General features: G+C 48.9%; 1 protein-coding gene across 1 annotated transcript; it reads right to left on the bottom strand.

Moving 5' to 3' along the window:
- Positions 1 to 5,423: 5,423 nt before the first annotated feature.
- LOC139833520 (uncharacterized) lies at positions 5,424 to 19,980 on the bottom strand. Its single transcript, XM_071823814.1, has 3 exons — positions 19,354 to 19,980; positions 18,920 to 19,262; positions 5,424 to 5,824 (listed from the first exon to the last, which is right to left on the bottom strand). The coding sequence occupies exons 1-3, from the start codon at positions 19,978 to 19,980 to the stop codon at positions 5,424 to 5,426; spliced, it is 1,371 nt and encodes a 456-aa protein (XP_071679915.1).
- Between the last annotated feature and the right edge of the window lie 221 nt (positions 19,981 to 20,201).

The following is a 20,201-nucleotide window of genomic DNA, read 5'->3' as shown; positions in this document are numbered from 1 at the left end:
CTCTCTGGCTCCCCCCTCTCTCTTTCAGCATGTCAGCAAGCTTCCTTGCACCTCCCTGATCACGCCTGTACCCTCCCTGGATCGAATCAAGCCCGGCTTTGGACAGAACAAACACGCCCAGACAAGCCCAGGACGTGCCAGGCACGCGGTGAGCGTGCACCAGCACCATCCTGGACGCGCCAGAACGCGTGCGTGTCCGGTCGCCCTCGTCCTCCCCTCGCTTTGCCCTCTTGCAAGCGCCATCACCACACTACCAGCTACCTACTGGACATGCTCACTAGCTCGCGGACGCCTCGTCATCGTCGCAATGATCCGAGCTCTGCCGCACCCGTACTGAGGACACTCGAACGTCGCCAGCCTGCCATCGTCCTCCCCTCGCTGCCCCTTCACGCGCGTCGTACTCTCCATGACCCCAGCAACCTAGCGCGACCCCTAGCTTACCCCTTCGCCGCTCCAGACGCCGGCGCCATGGACGACCTCCCACGGGCACCCGCAGCACCTCAACCCCCTATAAAAGGAGAGCTCCCGCGCTCAAATCTTTCACACCAACAAGTTGCTCTCATCCCTCTGATCCTCCTCAACACCTTCCCCTCCTCAATTAGCCTGCCTCTCGCTGGAATTCGACCGGAACCCGCCGCCACAGTAGCTCCTCGCCGCCGACGATTGACGCCACCCCACGCCTCGCCGACGGTACCAGTCGACTCCTCGTCGTCGACAACGTCGCCTAGCCTCCGCGCCAGCCCCGCGGGAACCTCCATCACGCCGCCGACCCCCTACCTCGCCGGAGCAGCACGTTCCTCTCCACCGTCGATGACGACGAAGCTCCACCGTAGATCCTCGATCTAATCCAACGGGCCAGGTTAGCATGTACCGATTCGGTGTTTAATAGTCACTGACGCACAGGCCCCACCTCGTCAGGCGGCCCGCGCACATGGGCTGTGTTGCTGGGCCGTGCTACTCTGTGTAATTCATTTAGGCCCGTTAGGTTTTCCCGCGTGGCCCATTAATTCAAAAATGATTTAACCTATTTAGCTAAAATCCAATACTGCTGCCCACTTAAAATTTGAATAGTTTGAAATCTACTACACCAAATTTAACCAATTTTATATATTTGGAAAGCTTATGAAATTATCTAAATAATGCCACTGGCCTCATGTCCAAATTCGTAATTAAATTCAAATGATAAAAATAACAAAACAGATACTTTTCTGTATTCAAATAAATCTTAAAATTCAACCATTGTGAATTTTGAAGTAAATCCAATTGAAATAATTCACATTTAACAAACTCTAATTTATTATGTAAAAATATGATATATGTTCTGTATATGATCATGGGCTAGAAGCAGAATATTGGCTATGTAGTCAATACTAGTCCATTTAAACTATATCCAAATTTTAGAATTTAAATCTATGAGGTGTAGCATCTCATTTAAATCATGGTCTCATATATTATGAAGTAATATGATGACCTCTACTGCATAGGTTCATACTTGCTCACTTGTAGAATTTAAATCAAAATAGTATTTAATTTGCAATGGTTATTTAAATCACATGAGATGATGAATCTCAATTAAATCACTTTTCTCAAATAATAAATGTGAAGTGTTGACCTTGGTCAACATGTGATCCTCCCTGGTTATTTGAGAAGATTAAATCGTAAGAAGAATTCAATGAGAGGAAATTATTTCTCCCAAACCAAAGAAAAACCCTAATTCCAATTTTTAATGAGAGGAAATTATTTTCCTAATATTAAATAAACCCTAGAATAATTTTTGGATAAATGTTAAGTAGTGATGCTAGATCAATTGTGTGAGCCATTAAGGCTAGTTAAAGACTGCCTAAGTGTTGTTTGGTGATTGTATCCTCGTATTCGTTTATAGACGCTAGTACCGGAGACTATCAAGAGGAGGAGGTTTTCTACCAGGAGGAAGAGCCAGAAAACTTTGATCACCTCACCAATCAAGGCAAGCTAATATTCTTGCAAGCTAACACTCTTGCAAGGTTCCCTTGTGCAAAGCTCTACAAGAGCAAGGCACCATTATTTTTATTTTATGCTTAATTGCTCCTATCCCAAGTTTTTACTTTACAAGTTTTACTAAATTTTGTTTATCAAAGTATCTTTTTGATTCCTGACTCACTTAGTCTAGTTATGGAGTAGTGCAAGAGTATCAAACTTAGCCTAGAGCAATCCAAGATACTTAGCATCCCTCATAAGTAGTTGCTAGTGCTAAACTAAAATTGACTACTAGAGATGGGAACTTGTGAAAACCAATGACTTTGAAAACCTTGGAATGATGAGTCATTCTATTGAAAGATTTTGAAGGTGAATATGACTGATGAATGACTTGGTGAATTTTACGAAAACTGATGGTTGGGTTCGGATGCGATACCCTTCCAATTTGAAAGTACCCCCACAATACCCAATATGGGTAAGGGCTTAACTAGAAATTTATGTGCTTTAGTATGGGTTCCCTCTAAACAAGCGTCATCGGGGTTAGGCTGGAGGCTGCCTCTACAACAAAAGAACTGATGAGAAATGATGTTAATATGAGGTGAATGTCCGGCCCAAGCCCTGTGCAGTTCCCGGGTTGACTGCGGTTTTCACCGGGAGGCCAAGCTCATGGGGAGAGGTGCCTATACTAGGGTATGTAAGTGAAAGGTTATGGTTGGTAGTCCGCATACGGAGTATGGTAAATCAGGGCCAGTTAACCCTGACGGATTATTGCAAATGTTGTGGCACAAGTGTACGACCTCTGCAGAGTGTAGAACTATTCGAATAGCCGTGTCCACGGTTATGGACGGTTGGAAAGGCCATACTGTTCCGTCATCAGAACTTTTCTAAAAATATGAATGGTGACTTGCGATTTGGATTGAAAGGTGACTTTGAATTGAATCACAACAGAGTTGTGGGAATGACACTAATGTTCCCACTTGAGTTCGTTTAGCAAATGAAGAGTCTTTTCTAAATGTTTATGAAATAAATTTGGCTTTATGCAAATAAACCTAGAGCTTAGTATCCCCTTACTAATAATTGATAGTGCTTACACTAGTATTAGTTTGCGAGTACTTTAAAAGTACTCATGGCTTTGTCCCTGGCTATTCAAATGGCTAGACTATGAAGGTGAACAGCAGTACGAGGAAGATGGACAGCAGGACGTCTACGACAACTAGGACTGCTCCTGACGTCAAGCGTTGGCCTGTGGATTAGATAGCCACTACTACCTCGCTTCCGCTATTTGTGATGTTCGTTGATCGATAGATCAACTACTATTGTAATATTGGATCATGTGATCTACTCTTGTAAGACGATTATATGTTGTAATAAATGATGACTCTATGATATTCAACTATTATGTCTCGCAAAAACAATATTCCTGGGATTGCGATGTACGGCATAATAGGCATCTGGACTTAAAAATCTGGGTGTTGACATAATCCGTGTGTTTTCCGCAGAGATAAGTTCTGCACCCTCATCGTCGTGTACCCGCAACACTCGCATGCAGTCTATCTCGACTCGGGTAGGGACCACAAGAAAGACTACACCCACATCAAGGCCCTTCTCAATGATGCTCTCACCGGCTTCGCCAACAAGGCAGACCCCCTCAAAGTAGAGAGGAAATCCCGAGAAGGCTTGGTCTTAACCCACACAACCAACTTCCCCTGCCTCAAGCAGTCGATGCAAGACAATGGGATGGACGCGTGGTATGCCATCCTACAGATGCAGGAGTACATAAAGTACGCAGATTACATGTTGCTGCCAGAGAATCTCAGAAACAGGTTTGCAAACATGGCGGATGCCCCTGATAGAGAGATTAGAAAGAACTGGGGTCACATCCAGCAGTTCATTTGCACGATAATCCTGCAGGATGTCAACGGTAGGTCTGGCGAGTTCTTCTACGGCTACGGTCTACCACCTAATGACGAGATAGAACTTCGCTTGGAGATGTCGCGTGATGAGAGGCCGTTCAACTCGCTTGAGGGCTGCCGTCCATTCCCCCCTAGGCGTACAACCTGATCCTACGACGAGAACACTTGCTAAAGCTTGAACGATATGTCCTTGAACTTCCGTATTGTAATAATTGCTATATATTCTTATAGAATCGACTTGTTGCTTTTATTTAGTTGTATGGATGTGCATGTGAACATGTGTCTATAGTTTCATTTACTTTGCTATATATTTCAAGATTATGGTGTAGATAGCTTAATAATTATTTGCATTTACTCGACCACTACTTGCCTCGTATTTGGAGTTCGCCGATGATTAGAATGTTCGGTCACTCGTACACTCGGGGGTGGAGCCAGTGAGCCTTGGTGCGAGGGCCACAAGTATCAATCTATTGTGCATCCTACCTAGCCTCACTGACTCCATCCCTGGATGTTAATATTTGTTTCGACCGACAAAGTATGAGACACGCTATTTAATTCGTACTACTTGTCTTTTATTTGAGTTCGCACTTCTTAATTGCATTGGCCGATGATTAAAATGTTTGGTCACTTGTACACTCCGGGGTGGGGCCAGTGAGGCTTGGTGTGATGGCCACAAATATCAATCTATTGTGCATCCTACCTAGCCTCGCTGACCCCATCCCTGTATGTTATTATTTATTTCGATCAACAAAGTATGAGGCACATGCTATTTAGTTTATACTACTTGTCTCTTATTTGAGTTGGCACTTGTTCATTGCATTGGTACTACCGTTTTACTTGTCTTGTGAATGGAGATGCCGACGACATATGTCGTGTACAAGGGGAGGGTTTCTGGAGTCTACGACGACTGGGAGGACTGTCGGAGACAGGTGCACCGTTTCAGCGGCAACGGCTACAAGGGATACCCCACTAGGGTGGAGGCGGAAGGAAGATACGCCCGTTATCTAGCGGGAAAGATGAGGGACATGAGGAGGAACCGGATGAAGACCATGGTCTTCGTGATGATGGTCATCATGACCATGTTGGTCATGTTCTATGTGATTGTAGTTTAGGTTAGGACCTACATTGTGAGGTGTATGACGATACTTGTGACGACTATGTACCGAGACTTCTAACTTTGTGAAACTTCGCCGTTCGGTGTTGCATATGCACATGTGTTGTATGAATCAACATTCCGAAACGAGACTTGCGTATTTGTGTATCGATACTTGCTCTCTATGTGCTTCTCATATTGCATGTACTGCTATATAAATATGAACTGTTGTATAAATTTGCAAATATGCGTTGTAATACGCTGGAAAAAGGCTATAAAATTGTATTTTCGATTACTACTGCCGGCGCACAGAGCACGCGCCAGTGCTGGCATCCCTACTGCCGACGCAGCTACACGTGCGCCAGTGGAATATGGTAGTTGCCGGCGAATCAGGGCCGGTGCGCCGGCAGTAGCTACCTTACCACCGGCGAACAGACAGGCGCACCGGCAATGAGCAGTTATCACCGGCCCGTTCGCACCGGCGGGCTTCGGTGCGTCGGCAATAAGCCAATTAGGTGCGTCGGCAGTAGGCCTTTTCCTTGTAGTGTGCCGTCGCGGTGGATGAGGAAGAGCGTGTCTCCGGTGGAGAACCTTCCGATGACGTCGTCTGGGACTGGCAAGCGGTGAACGGCAGCGTCGGGGAGACTGAGGAAGGTGCCGTCCGGGAGGGCGAGCCAGGGGAGCAGCGGCGCAGGCAGCCGCTCGCAGCTGCGCCACCTGGGGCAGACGGCGCGGAGGCGGACGCGGTCGGCGTGGGACTGTAGGCGCAGAAGCACTAGACCCAGCATCTCGGGGGGAGATCCGGCCATGGGCGGCGGCGAGGTGAGCCAGACGTGGAGGCCATGCTGCGCGTTAGGGCTGGCTGGATGGCTGCAACCGATAGGTTTGTTAGGTTCTGTCTAAGGGGCAATCTGAAGACTAGGTCCTTCTCGGATAAAAAAAACCTCATCTTTTTTTCTTCTTCTTATGATTTGAAAAAAATCGAATTCCAGTTTTTTCTCGCATTTTCTTACACAACAATGCTTCTATGATTTTCAGCGGAGAAAAAAAGTTGTAAGCAAAACTCACTACACGTCACAAAGTGATCTGGATTCAGCGGCTAGCTAGTAAGTTTGTTCATTGTCAGATATAAATAGTTTTGTTGCAACGCATACGTTACATAGCCATTCACACAAAAGATCAAGTTAATATCATCTCTCTCCCTAACTATAAGACGTTTTGTAACAGAAGACTTTGCGCACCCGATGGAGATCACTAGGATCAAGATAGGTACATGATTCCAGGCTGGGCCGATCACAAGGATTAGCTAGGGTTACATATTAGAATCTCCAAAATAACTGAACAAACCATAATGTTGGGTTGATGGATCATGTGGTTCCGGGAGGGAAGAACCATGTCGGACACCAACGCCCATCATGCATGGTCACTAGTAGGAAAACCCTTATAGGCGGAGCTTAGTTCTGTGGCGCACCACGAAAAATGCGCCACAGAAACTTTTTTTGTGGCGCACCAGGCAAGGTGCGCCACAAAAATAGCTTAATTTTGTGGCGCACCAAAGAACCGTGCGCCACAAAAACTTGGTGGGCCCCACCAGCTGACACCCCCAATCATTGGTTTTACTATTTCTATGGCGCACGTACCACAGTGCGCCACAAAAATAAGATATTCTGTGGCGCACGGCCACAGTGCGCCACAAAAATAAGCTATTCTGTGGCGCACTGCAACAGTGCGCCACAAAAATAAGCTATTCTGTGGCGCACTGCAACAGTGCGCCACAAAAATAAGCTATTCTGTGGCGCAGCTTGGCTCGTGCGCCACAGAAATAAGGTATTCTGTGGCGCATTTTTTCAGGTGCGCCACAGAATTAGCGAACCAGATATACAAAAGTGAGCCAACCTCCCACCTACCACACTACACAAGCCATTCTTCTTCCTCCATCTAGCTCGTCCCCCCCTTCTCTCTCATACCATTTTGACTCTACTTTTCACTTGCTTGGGTATTTATTGCACTTACTTTGGTTGATACTTAATTGGAGTTGAGGAGAAGGCTCTCCATACTCTCTCCTCCTCTCGAACTCATCGATCGCGGTCTCGTCTCGGTATCGAATCTAGAAGGTGAGTAGTTGGAGGAGACATACATATGCTTGCTGGAGGAGACATGCATATGCTTGTAGATCTTGTGTGGCCGTCGTGTGTATGGATGCTTGTTGCAGGTGAAGCGCTTGTGTGTGTGCCGGTGTGGTGCATGGATGTTTGCCGAAATGTTGATTCATTTCCGTTTCGGCAAGTTTTGCACTACCCATATGTCCTACTTTGAGGAGAGGTCATGCCGAATTTTTCCGCTCCATGTAATACCTTGAGGAGAGGTACGTCACATGAATGTGTGTGCATTTGGTGCGGTTCTAATTTCCTGTTCTATGTATACCATTTGCAGGCAAGCATGGTCCTCTCGATGAGTTCCGCTCGAATCTCTAGATACAAGATAGACGCGAAGGAGGACATGATTCGGAACAATAGGCGCCAGATAAGATGTCCGTGTCGATCATGCAAACTCGAGCGCTGGATCAACCCTGATTCCGGACAACTGGAGGAGCACCTGCTGAGGCGCGGTTTCATGCAAGACAACCAGGCGCGGCCGGCCCCATCAAATGGTGCGCATGAAGACCATGTCGAGCGAGATGACTATCATCATGAAGAAGACTATCATCATGCCGACGGGGACTATCATCATGAAGAAGAAGTCGGCGGAGAAGATCAACATGAAGAAGAAGATGCCGGCGGAGAACATCATCATGATGAAGAAGAAGATTCCGGCGCGACCCCGCTAATTTCGGCCTTGCGGGACTCTCATGTTCAAGATCTTCTCCTCCAGGAGACGAGCAACGATAGAGTTGCAGCTAGAGAGAGAGCCAAGCTGTCGCAAATGGAGAAAGACGGGATGACTCCGATCTTTCCTGGGTGTCGTCCGCAGGATACGCGCTTGCATGTAACGCTTGATTACCTGCAGATGAAGACGCAGAACAAGTGGACCGATTCCAGCTTCAAAGAAGAACTTAAAATTCTGGCACGATCGTCTCCGGAGGGGAACACATTGCCAAGTAGTACCGAGGAGGCCAAGAAAGTCGTGTGTCCCCTTGACCTACCGCACGAAAAATACCACGCCTGCATTAATGATTGTGTGATTTATAGGTGCGAGTACAAGGATAGAACCACATGTCCGGTGTGTGGCCACGGACGGTACAAGGTTGGGAACAAGAAGGTACCTCGAAAGGTGGTATGGTACTTTCCTATCACTCCCCGTCTGCAGCGGTATTTCATGGACCCTAAGGAAGCAAAGCTCATGCAATGGCACGCGGAAAGGCAGAAGCCCGAAGAAGATCCGGAGATGGGCTATATGCTGACACACCCTTCAGACGCTGGACAGTGGCAAGCATTGGACATCGCCTTCCCTAGGTTCGGGGGCGACGCAAGGAACATCAGTGGGTATGAGCACCGATGGACTCAATCTGTTCGGCAACCGCAGTAGCACGCATAGCACCCGGCCTCGTGTTTGTATGGCCTTACAACCTACCCCCGTGGCTGTGCACCAAGCAAAGGTACATACACCTGAGTATTCTCATTCAGGGGCCGAAACAACCAGGTGTCGACATGCATTTGTATCTCGGGCTGCTGAAAGAGGAGTTAGACACGTTGTGGAAGACGCCACCCCGTACGTGGGACGCCTACACTAGAACTTATTTCGATATGAGAGCCGCGTTGATCACGACGGTCACGGACTATCCTGGTTACGCATATGTATCTACCCAGGTGGGCCACGGATTCAACGGCCGTGTGAAGTGCATGGACGATACCCCGCATCTACAACTACCAAGGGATCCCGGGTCCTCGAAAACCGTCTACCCAGGTGCTCGAAGGTGGCTTCGGTTGGATCACCCGTGGAGAAAACGCGGTGATCTGTTCAATGGTAAAGATGAGCCCGATGGACCCCCACGCCCGAGGAGCGGCGCAGAAATCGATGATCTTCTGAAAAATTGGAAGGAGTGCCCAGCGCCGGGAAAGAAGCGACCGAAGCCAGAGCCGCTGCTCGGTGTATGGAAAGCGAGGTCTGTTTTCCACGACTTGGAGTACTGGAAGGTCCTCCACACGCCCCACAGCCTCGATGTCATGCACATTACGAAGAACGTTACCGAGAGTCTGCTTGGCACTCTTTGCAACTCAGAAAAGTCCAAGGATGGACCGAAAGCAAGATACGATCTTAAACATTTTGGCATCAGGAAAGATCTTCAAGCCCCCGATACTGACGATGATGATGATGATGATGATGATCAGACGGAAGGGACTCAACGTCTCCGTAAAAGGGCTAAGAAGAACGCGGTGCAGCTTCCCGCTGCCTGCTTCACAACGAGTCCGGAGGAGCTCGAGCAGTTTTTCAGGTGCCTCCTAGGAGTGAAAGTTCCTCACGGTTACTCGGGGAATATAAGCAGATATCTGGACGTAGCGAAGAAGAGGTTCACCGGGATGAAGTCTCACGATTGCCACGTGCTAATGACGCAGATACTTCCCGTTGCGATCCGAGGCATAATGGACGAGCACGTCCGTGATACGCTGTTTGGCCTATGCAACTTTTTTGACGTTATCACCAGGAAGTCGATCGGCGTGAGGCAGCTCAAGATGCTACAGGATGAGATCGTGGTGATACTATGTGAGCTCGAGATTTACTTCCCGCCTGCATTCTGTGATATATGCGTCCATCTCCTTCTCCATGTCGTTGAAGACATCAAGCAGCTCGGCCCAACGTTCCTCCACAACATGATGCCTTTCGAAAGGCAGAACGGTGTCATGAAAGGATACGTTCGCAATAGGGCCCGTCCATTCGCAAGCATGGCCAAGGGGTTTCTAACCTACGAGTGCATCTCCTTCTGCCAGAATTATCTAAGCACCGAGGACGACGAGGATCATGTTGGTCTACCCCCCAGGACGCACCTCGGGAGGCTCGCTGGAGTCGGTCACCGCGAGGGCTACCGCTCACTCCATGTCGGCATTGAAAATCGACGCGACGACTTTGACAGGGCTCACTGGGTCGCGCTACAACACTTAAAACTGACCGAACCTTTCGTGCAAGAGCACAAAAGCATGGTCGAGCAGAATTACATCGATATGGGCCGGCCGAGGAAGATGGGAGACGTAACCAAAAAGCACAACTCCAGCTTCACGCGTTGGTTCAAGCAAACTCAACTGGTTGAAGCACAGAGAAATACGCCTTCTACCGAAGATGAAAAACTCATATACACCTTATCACAGGGACCCGCGCATAACGTAAGGACCTATCAGGGGTACGACATCAACGGTTACAGATTCTACACCGAGGAAAAGGACAGAAATAGTGAAAATCAAAACTCAGGAGTAACTATGCTGTCATACGCCGATGACGAGACTAATGTCAAGGAAAGATTTTTTGGAAGGATCGAGGAGATATGGGAGCTCAATTACTGTGGAGAGACGGTGCCAATGTTTCGTGTGAGATGGGCCAAGAAGGTCGAAAAAGAAGGCCGATATTTCACGACCATGGTTATACCCGATGCAAAATCGAAGAACGCATCCGCGAAAAATGAGCCATGGGTACTCGGTAGCCAAGTTGACCAATGCTTCTTCATCACCGATCCGCCGAGGCCTAGCCGTGTTGTCGTGAGGAGGGGCAAGAGGAGCATCATAGGAATGCTAGGAGACGCCAACGAGGAAGACTTGGACAAGAACGGTGACCCGAAGATGGAGGAGGAATTCGACAGGCACTTCGACATGCCTACTACTAGTAAAGTAAGAAGGAAGACCTCCCTACCCTCTAAAGGTTTTCCGTTCACGCGAAGAAATCTCAAGGTGGCCGGCATAAAGTATTCAACCGCCAACAACCGAAAGGGCAAGAAGGTTGCGAAGAGACGCTAGAGCTCGTTGCCAGGACGAAGAAGATCTTTTTTTGGTCTATCACATGTGTGTGAGTGTGTGTGTTAGACAAGTACATGCATGTGTGTGTGAGAGAAACAAGAACATGTTTGTATGAGACAAGTAATTTATAATTCTCTCTACTAATTACTAAATAATGTTGTGTTATTTATTGAAATGTAACTAAAATATGAAAAAAAAGGAAGAAAAATTGTGTGGCAGCCAGGGTTCGAACCTGGCTACTAATGGCCTAACATTGGCCTTAACCACTAGACTAGTACTATGTATCTGTCAGGACACAGCAGTAACCCGTTTTGTTTTGCTAAGTGTCTAAATTCTGTGGCGCATGCCCCTTTAGGTGCGCCACAGAATTAAGGAATTATGTGGCGCATGAAAGAGCTGATGCGCCACAGAATGCTTAATTCTGTGGCGCACTTAGAGGGGTGCGCCACAGAATTAAGACACTTGGTGAAATAACTTGAACCTTTCTTCCCCACTCCCCACACTAGCAGTTTCTTCCCCGACAACGAGCCAACCCTAGCGCAACCACCGCCACCGCCAAGCGCCGCCACCAAGCGCCGCTGCCGCCGAGGAGGAGGAGGAAGGGGACCGCCACGCCGCCGCCGAGCAGGACGCCCAACCCCGAGCCGCCGCCGCAGATCAAGGAGGAGGAGGACCGCCACGCCGCCGCCGAGGACGTACCCGAGAAGGAGGCCACCGCACATCGAGGAGGAGGAGGCCGCTGCATCTCGAGGAGGAAGAGGAGAGGCCACCGTCGTCGCTACCATCACCATCGGTGAGCTTCCCTCTCTCCTTCCCTCCACCTTCCCCCTCCCCTCTTCCCTCCCCTCTCCCCTTCCCTCCACCTTCCCCCCTCCCGGCTAGGGTTCCTGCTAGTTAGGGTTCATTGGAGTTCATAGTCTCTGTTTGCAAATTGAAATGCTTTAGGGTTCCTGCTAGTTAGGGCGAATTCTCATGCTCATGCTCATGCTCACTAGAGATTTTGAAATGCTACTGGTTGCAAATAAAGATTTTGAAATAAAGATTCTGCAATATTGTGGTCAAATGGAACGAAACAAGGGACAAAGCAACATGATTGATCCATCTATCAAATGCCTAATGCAAATGCAAATGAAAATGCCTAATGCTACTTGCAAATGAAGTAGGTACTGGTTGATATAGCAATAAGTAGTATTTTTTAAATGAACAACCATATTGCAATTATCAAGTGCATGATTATGCCAATACTATTTAGTGTGTTACAAAGAATTAAACCAAAGGCATGCTTGCCATAAACTGCTCGCTTATTGGTGCTGCTGTGGGCATGCTGATGCTCATAACAATAATGAAATGAAAAAATGCTTGCTCATGCTCATGCTTGCCATAAATTGCTACTGGTTCAAATTGCTTGTGATAGCAGCTTTTGTTTTCTTTATTCATTGCTTGCTGTTTGATTTTTGGGTGAGCTGGATGCTGCTTTATGAGTGACTAGTAATAAGTAAATGACTTATGTTGCTCATGTTGCTCTCTGGTTAATAAAATGAAATTGCATCATGCTGCTCTCTGGTTTGAAACTAATTTTTTGGTTGAAAATGAATGCAGTAGGAAATGCAAAATGAAATGGTAAGCAATTTATATAGTTGGTTTAGTTGGTTTAGATGAAATGCAAAATGCAGTAGCTAGCTAGGTTCATTTAGTTGATTTATGTTGGTTTAGATGAAATGGAAAATGCAGTAGCTTGGTTCATATATAGTTGCTGCTATATTAACTTTACTTCGCTTCCTTTTGGTCAAATGCATGCTACTGATCCAGGGTACATAAAAAATAGGAATGCTATTTAATTATATCTGGAATAATAGCATTTTCATTTGAAGTCACATGTTGGCAGTAGCTACTGGTTGGCTTGCTCTATAAGCTTGTATGCTTGTTTATGCTCTATAATGCTACTAGTACATGAAATGCTACTATTTGAATTCATTTATGAAATGATCATGCTCATGCTCATGCTCATTATCTTGTATATGCTTTTGTGCAGTGTTCGCTATATGCTGTACCAATGGTACTGCCCATATATCTTTGTGAAGTGCTAGCTTTAATGTACTCTGGTTTTTGTAGTGCTCCAGGTTGTGTAGTGCTCCAGATTTGTAGTGCTCCAGGTGGTAGTGCTCCAGATTTGTAGTGCTCCAGGTGGTAGTGCTCCAGGTGGTAGATGCTCCAGGTTAAGAAAGTCATTGTTGTTGTACTGCTCCAGCTAGGTTAAAAAATATGCTGAAATAGATGCTCCAGGTTTATGTTGGCTTTTGTTTGATGTATTGTAGATGGGCAAGTTTGTATGGTCGATATATGGTGGATATTTTTGCAGGGATTTCATTGAGTTGCCCATTTCTCCCGAAGCGTTGATTAACTTCCGTTTCGGTTGAGAAATGGGCACTCCTACGTAGAAAAATTAGCAAAAGTCATGCCGAATTTTCTGTTTGACTTTTGTACTAACTTGTTGCCTCTTTTTAATGAAGTGCAAATAAACATGTCGGGCAACACTTCTAAGCCCAGGAGCCAGAACGAAGAAGCGAGAGAGGCCAACAAGGACTTCTGGGAGGGCTACGAGCAGCCCAGGAAGGCCGCCGCCGAGTCGCCCGACGATGAGGAAGAGGGCCGGGACGCCGCCTCCGAGGGAGAGGGCCGGGACACTGCCTCCGAGGGAGAGGGCCGGGGGGCCGCCGCCGACACCGGCGACGATGACGATACCTGGGACGACGCCGCCCAGACCGGTGAAGAGACGACCGGTGAAGAGAACGCGGCCAACCGCACGGAAGGTGATAGCGGCGGCAATCCTCAGGAGGGTAAGAAGAAGAGGACGGCGAGGAGGCCAAGGAGGGATCGGAGGCCGCAAGTGCTCGCCAACGTCACCGATGTTGTCACGGTAGTCTCCGAAAGTGGCCTACCGATGGAGCCTTCATGGGTTGCCAAAGGGTACGGCATGCAACTAGGGTGCATCGTCCGTGAAACCGTGCCGATCCTAACTCAGGACCTCAGAAGCAAGGAGAACGAGGCTATCGCCCAATCCCTCCTCCAGAAACTTCACCAACGATACACATTCCCGGAGCCATTCAATAAGAAGGTGGACTCTTTAGCTCTCACGAAGATGAGCACCGCCTTGAGCAGCTGGAAGAACCGGCTGAAGAGAAAGATCGAGGCCGGTGAAAGCTGGGAGAGGATAAGTAGCAAAGACCCGTCGCTCTCCTTAGAAGACTTTAATGCATTCAAGTCTTACTTAGAGAGTGACGCTGTTAAAAAATGGACCGCCTGGGGGAAGAAAATGCGGGATTTGAACTTAGGGACCCACCATTGCGGAAGCGGCAGTTACCGAGGAAAACAGCCCACTTGGGACAAGGAGGATGCCGAGATGGTACGTCTGGGGAAAGAAAACCCCTGGCACAAAATCCAGGATGAACAGGCTAGGAACTTTGTCCGGTCCCGCTACTACTTAGACTGGAAGACGGGGGAATTTATTAAGGATCACGAAGACGTGAGGGATTTCGAGAAGTACCTGGTAAGGATAGTTTTATATTATTTCGCTCATCTTATTAGGCAATGAAGCCAAATGGGCTAACCTTAAGTTCCTTTGTCTGAAGGATGAAGAGTTGACGAAGGCTGGCCCGTCGTCCCAGGGGTCGACGGAACCGTGGGACACGCCTTTCAACAGGGCGATGAACAAATACAAGGAGAGGGAGCTAGACAAGCCACCGACGTTGGGTGGCCGTGTGTCCGGCTTTGGCACAAGTATGAAGCTATCCGAGTACTACGGATCGGATGCCAAGACGAGAAAGCTGGAGAGGAGGTCATCGGCTAAGGATAAATCCGAGGTTTAGGAGCTGAAGAAGAAGGTGGAGTCACTAGAGAAGCTGGTGGCCGAAAAGCCTCTGGAGAACACGGAGATGATGAACAAGTTATTGGACGAGAAGATCCGGCAGATCATCCCCCCTGGGTTGATGGAGGGGTTAGCTGCTTGGAATGCGGGAGGTCAAGTGGGGCCGATACATGTGCCCAGCATTAGCGGCAGCAACTCAAGCTTCCACGTGTCGCCGACGGTGCCGCTCCACCCGACGCCGGCGTCGGGGCTCCACCAGACGCCGCCGCAGCTCCAACTGGTCGCATCGACGCCCCCAACCGCCGCCCTTGTATCGACAGTAGCCGAGATCGACGCCATCAAGGAGGTAAACTCATTAGTTACTCCTTCGCGTCATCTTCTTTAACTATATATGTCTTTCGTGACTGCCATCTCACGATGCCCAACATGGCGCCCCTGACTCAGGATGAACAATGCATACTTCTGCAAACGGTGGAGCCCGGCGGCAAGTTGGTGGAAGTTGCTAGCGGCTATGTCATGGCTTCCCGCGTTATGCACGGCGCTACATTGGCGGAAGACGTGGCGAAGGTCAAGTTGGTAATGGTAGTGCCGGAGTACCGCTACGCCATCCCCCCCTTTCAACCTCCGGGCACAGACGAAGGCGACGTTTTGCCCCTTGGGGATTGCACCTTATGGCTTATGACATGGCCGAAGAACCAGATTCGTCTAGGGGGGGGGGGGGGTCTTCCGAGTGGTAAGAAAAGCACCGGCACCACCTCCCCTATCATCCGGCCCAAGATCGCTAGCGCCGACGACACCCTTAAGGAAACGGCGGTCGCCGCCCCCACTACCCTGAAGGAACCGGCGGTCGCCGCCGCCACCCGGAAGGAACCGACGATCGCCGTCACCACCAGACGCCACAAACAGTTGTTGGGAGCGCTACCGCAACGACCGTCTACTAGACGCACGGTACGCCAAGCGGCGGCATCGCAACCGCCACCACCTAAGGTCCAGGACATGGCGCCTCTTGATGGCAACGATGTAGATGATGATGATGACATCGATGCCTACATCAACACTGGCGCCTGCAGCCAAGATATGTACATGCCTCCTATGGATGAACAAGCCTTCCGCACACACGGCGATCAACTTAATCGTCCCCCTACAGTCACGAAGCAGCGCCTGGTCTTCACGGGTCTTTCTCAAGACACTCCTCTGGAGGCTGGCAATCCAGCTCAAGTCAAGCCTGCTACCGTTTTCAGCCCTAACACGCTGCGTAAGACGATCATCGGGGAGCCACCCAAATCAACCCCAGCAACCTCAGAAGCACCACCAGCACCCGAAGCACCACCATCAGCACCACAAGCACCCCCAGTAGGTCAGGTGAAGAAGGGAAGGAAGAGAGGAGCCAAGAAGGGCGCATCTTCGAGCCAGCCTGCTCCTAAGAGGATCCGGGCCGACGACATGGTACCACCTACACCGGATGGCTTGCCCCGGTGTCATGAAGCTGGTAAACCTATACTGCCTCTGGACATGGAACACCTCGCAAGTGGACAAATGCTCCCTTTGCAGCACTCTATTCATTATCAAGAGAGCGTCCTTCTTAAAGAAAAGGATCCAAATTACCCGGTGTTCTCGGTCAAGGTGCCGTCCGACCAGAACTTCATCAATGAAGACCCCGCGGATATCTTCTTCATAGCGTTCGAGGACGTCTTCAATCTATTTCACTCGAAACGGCTCGACTATAACTTGGTCCGCCTATACGCGATCAATCTTCAGATGAAGATCAACAGAGAGAGACCCCGCCACATCGCGGTAGCGGATCCCTACTACATGCGCGATAGCCAGCTCCAGGACGGCTCAAGGACACGGACCAAGGCGGTGCGGTACCTCCAGAACTTCATGCTCATGCACAAAGAGAGCAACACCATTCTTCTGCCTGTCTTTCCCGAGTAAGTACACATCCGCTCACGGCCGTCGTAACTTATGCTTTCTTATATATTTCTTCCATTGCCGATCATTTCCAACATTCCATTTCAATTGCATGTGTTGAGCAGGGACAAATACTGCACACTCATCATCCTAGATCCAAAGTGGTCACTAGCCCAGTATTTCGACTCGTCGAGTACGACGACGAAGAAAGACTACACGAGAATAAGGGGTGTTCTCGATGAGGCTATCCTTGGCTACTCCAAAAGTGGAGGCACCTTCGACAAGAATGGGCAATATATCAGGCCGGACACTAAAAAGATCGGGTTCAAGCACGTGATCAACTTCCCTTGTATCAAGCAGCCAGCTGGCAGCATTAAGGAGGCCTTCTATGTCCTCCATCACCTTAAAGGGTTTGTCGAGGATGCAGAGATGATGTCTCTGCCACCTAGTAAGCGAGACCCCATTAAAATGTCGGGGGAAATCAGTGATGATGATCTTAGAGAAGACTTCCATCGCATCCAAGTAAAGCTCTCAGAAATTATCTTACAAGATGTATCCAACGGATCGGGGCTCTTACACGCAGCCAGAGCGTTGCCTAAGAGGGATATCGAAGAACGCCTACATAGGCAGGGTGATGGAAGGACGTGGACGACGAAGGACTTGTACAAGCCGTTCCCGGAGCCGCTCAAGAAGACGTCTCGTTGACCGAGGCCGGTGTGCCTAGCATTACTTTGAATCGATAGACAATTTGTACCGTGTTGTAAACTAAACTTGCTTAATTTGCTTGAAACGGTGGTCGTCGTTGTTGGACTTCAATTTCTATTGTAGTCGTTATCGTTGAACCATATTACTTATGTGATACCGATGCTATATTTCTTTTAGGTTTATTATTATTTCCTTGCTTTAATTCTTGTGAATATGTATGCATGTGAACCCTCTAACTCTTTCCATTGCGTTATATACTAATATGCCTTGTGTCCATAGAGATGACGTACTACATCGTGTTCGAGGGGCGGGTTTCAGGAGTGTACGAGGAGTGGGAGGAGTGCAAGAAACAGGTGCACAAGTTCAGCGGCAACTGCTACAAAGGGTACCCGACTAGACACGAGGCGGTTGCCAAGTGGAGGGCGCACCAAGCGAACAAGAGCAAGATGAAGACCTTCCTTGTGCTCTCGCTCTTGCTCACCATCGTCGCGGCGGTACTCTATTTCATCCTAGTGTAGGCGGCGGCCGGCCGGTGTCACTTCGTTTGTATCTAGAGATGATGAGAACTTTCTTAATTTGCATGGATTATGAGTTGTATGGAGCTATATGTATAACTCGATCGGGCTCTAAGTAATGTGATGATGATGTGATGATTATATATGTCCATATTATATCTATCTATATTATATCAGTATATAACCTGTATACGGTGTATAAAACCAGTATAAAACCTGTATAATACACCAGGGAGCACAAAATCGAGTATACCTGTAGATAGTTCTGTGGCGCACCAAAAAATAATTCTGTGGCGCACCTATTTCTGTGGCGCAGCTATATCACATGCGCCACAGAACTACTTATTTCTGTGGCGCACCGGCCCAAGTGCGCCACAAAAACCTTAATTCTGTGGCGCACCGCCAGATGCGCCACAGAAAGCTTATTTTTGTGGCGACGTTTCTGTGGCGCACCTCTCATGCGCCACAGAATCAAATTTTCGTGCGCCACTGATGAGGCTTTTCCTACTAGTGGGTCTAGCATCAGTCTGTTACTGCTGCAATCTGCGACACAAATGGCGTGATCATCACATTCTTCATGTTGAATTAATATACCAGAGTCATATAGAGGATCTGAGGAATAGAATGGACGGTCATATACGAAGTAGATACAATCCCCTTGTTATGCACTACATTCTGCAGCAGGCAGGGACATGTTTGCTGAGAAAGAGAGCGTGACCACCCAACTCACCAGGCCATGTGGTGTTTCCTTGGATGCAGAAGAACTTAAGGCAAGTCGTAAATAAGAAAGCTAAGGATTAAAAGCGTATAATTAAGTATCCGGTAAACAGAAAATTCATTTGAAAACAACTTCTAAAGTTGCAAAATCTTAATGGAAATATTCCAGTGCATACGCATGGTAACTCAAGTTTCTGGAAAAAGCCAAGTGGGAGGCCATGGACCATCACGTGCCGCCAGCGAAGATGCGGCCGATGTCTCCAACGGCAATGGTGCAAAGGTACGGTCTCTCATGTTATACACACCGGAGTCGAAGAAGGGACTCGCAGAAATCCTCTCAGGGGGGCTGTCCATGTATGGTGTTTTATTGTCGCTCGCAAAGTAGATGCAATCTTGTCGAACTCCGGTGCTCACGTCGCCGGACACGGCAGAGACGGACTCAGAGCAGCCTTGGCTGACGAAGAGCGCATGCCCCATCAAAGTATCCACTTCCCTCCATCGTCCACACCCGCTGCTGAGGTCCGCCGCTTCGAAGACCTCGAAGAGGCAAGTCCGCTCCTTTATCCCATTGTCCCATGGCAGTATCGGCGGTATATTGATCTTCCGTCTCACCCACAATAGCCGATCGCCGGACACGACGAGGTAGTCCTGTTCCGTGTAGTACAAGTCAGTGGCGTAAGGATCGTGCCATCTTTCCACATGGACGTAGCCAACCCTCGGGATTTTGCGTATGCAGCACGTGGCTGTGATGCTGATCGCCGGCTTCCAGGACATGTAGCTCGTCGTTCTCTGTGAGGACGTACAGCTTTCCTTTGAAGAGTGCAATGTCGCGGGTGGCATTGTATACAATACCAGGTACTGGCGCCCAGTACTCCATCGTCAACGTCGAGCACGCTATGCTGGCCTCGCAGCCGCCGCGAGTAGAGACGGAGACGGAGTAGCTCAGAACGCCGACGAGGTGATCGGACACCACCACCTTGCGGATGTTAGATGCGGAGTAGTTGTCGTGTGGCTCAGGGAGAGGAGAGGTAGTCACTGCGGAGGAAAAGCTCATAAGGGAGCGACTGCCGTCGCCGTGAACAAGGAAGAGCACGCCACCGGTGGAGAGCCGGCAGGAGACATCGTTGGGCACGCGCAAGCGATGGACGACGGCGTCTGGGAAGCTTAGGAAGCTGCCGTCCGGTAGGGCGAGCCATGGCAGCAACGGCACGTGAAGCCGCTCGCTGCAGCGCCACCTTGAGCAGACGGCCCGGAGGCGGACGCGATCGGCATGGGATTGTAAGCGCTGGAGCACGAGGCCCAGCAGCTCCGTCGGGAGATCCGGCCATGGGCGTAAGCGGTGGGAAGAGCCGGAAGCGGCGGCCATGGTTCGCGTTAGGGCTCGATAGATCTCTCTGGCTGCAACACAGATCGGTTTGTTACTTGTTAGGTTTTCTGGAAGACGGGTTTTTTCTGAGATTAAACGAGAACCTCGTCTTGTTGAAAACAATACACGGTAACAATTTTGCTAGCTCTCAGGTAGGTTTGTGGTCAGTCAACTCCAACACTGTTCGATTGCATTACGATTGCAGTTCAATGTTAGAAGTA

Source organism: Lolium perenne, chromosome 7 (genome assembly GCF_019359855.2).
Source record: "Lolium perenne isolate Kyuss_39 chromosome 7, Kyuss_2.0, whole genome shotgun sequence".
In the NCBI taxonomy this organism is placed as follows: Eukaryota; Viridiplantae; Streptophyta; class Magnoliopsida; order Poales; family Poaceae; genus Lolium; species Lolium perenne.
This window is presented reverse-complemented; position numbering and strand designations above follow the sequence as displayed.

What these genes read in the sequence shown, in the direction of transcription:
- LOC139833520 (XM_071823814.1), bottom strand. Translation starts at nt 19,980, where the DNA reads ATGGCCGCCGCTTCCGGCTCTTCCCACCGCTTACGCCCATGGCCGGAT. An exon ending in GCGATCAGCATCACAGCCAC is followed by an intron (nt 19,263 to 19,353) that starts GTGCTGCATACG and finishes TACACGGAACAG; the next exon opens with GACTACCTCGTCGTGTCCGG. An exon ending in GAGTCCCTTCTTCGACTCCG is followed by an intron (nt 5,825 to 18,919) that starts GTGTGTATAACA and finishes GCAGCCATCCAG; the next exon opens with CCAGCCCTAACGCGCAGCAT.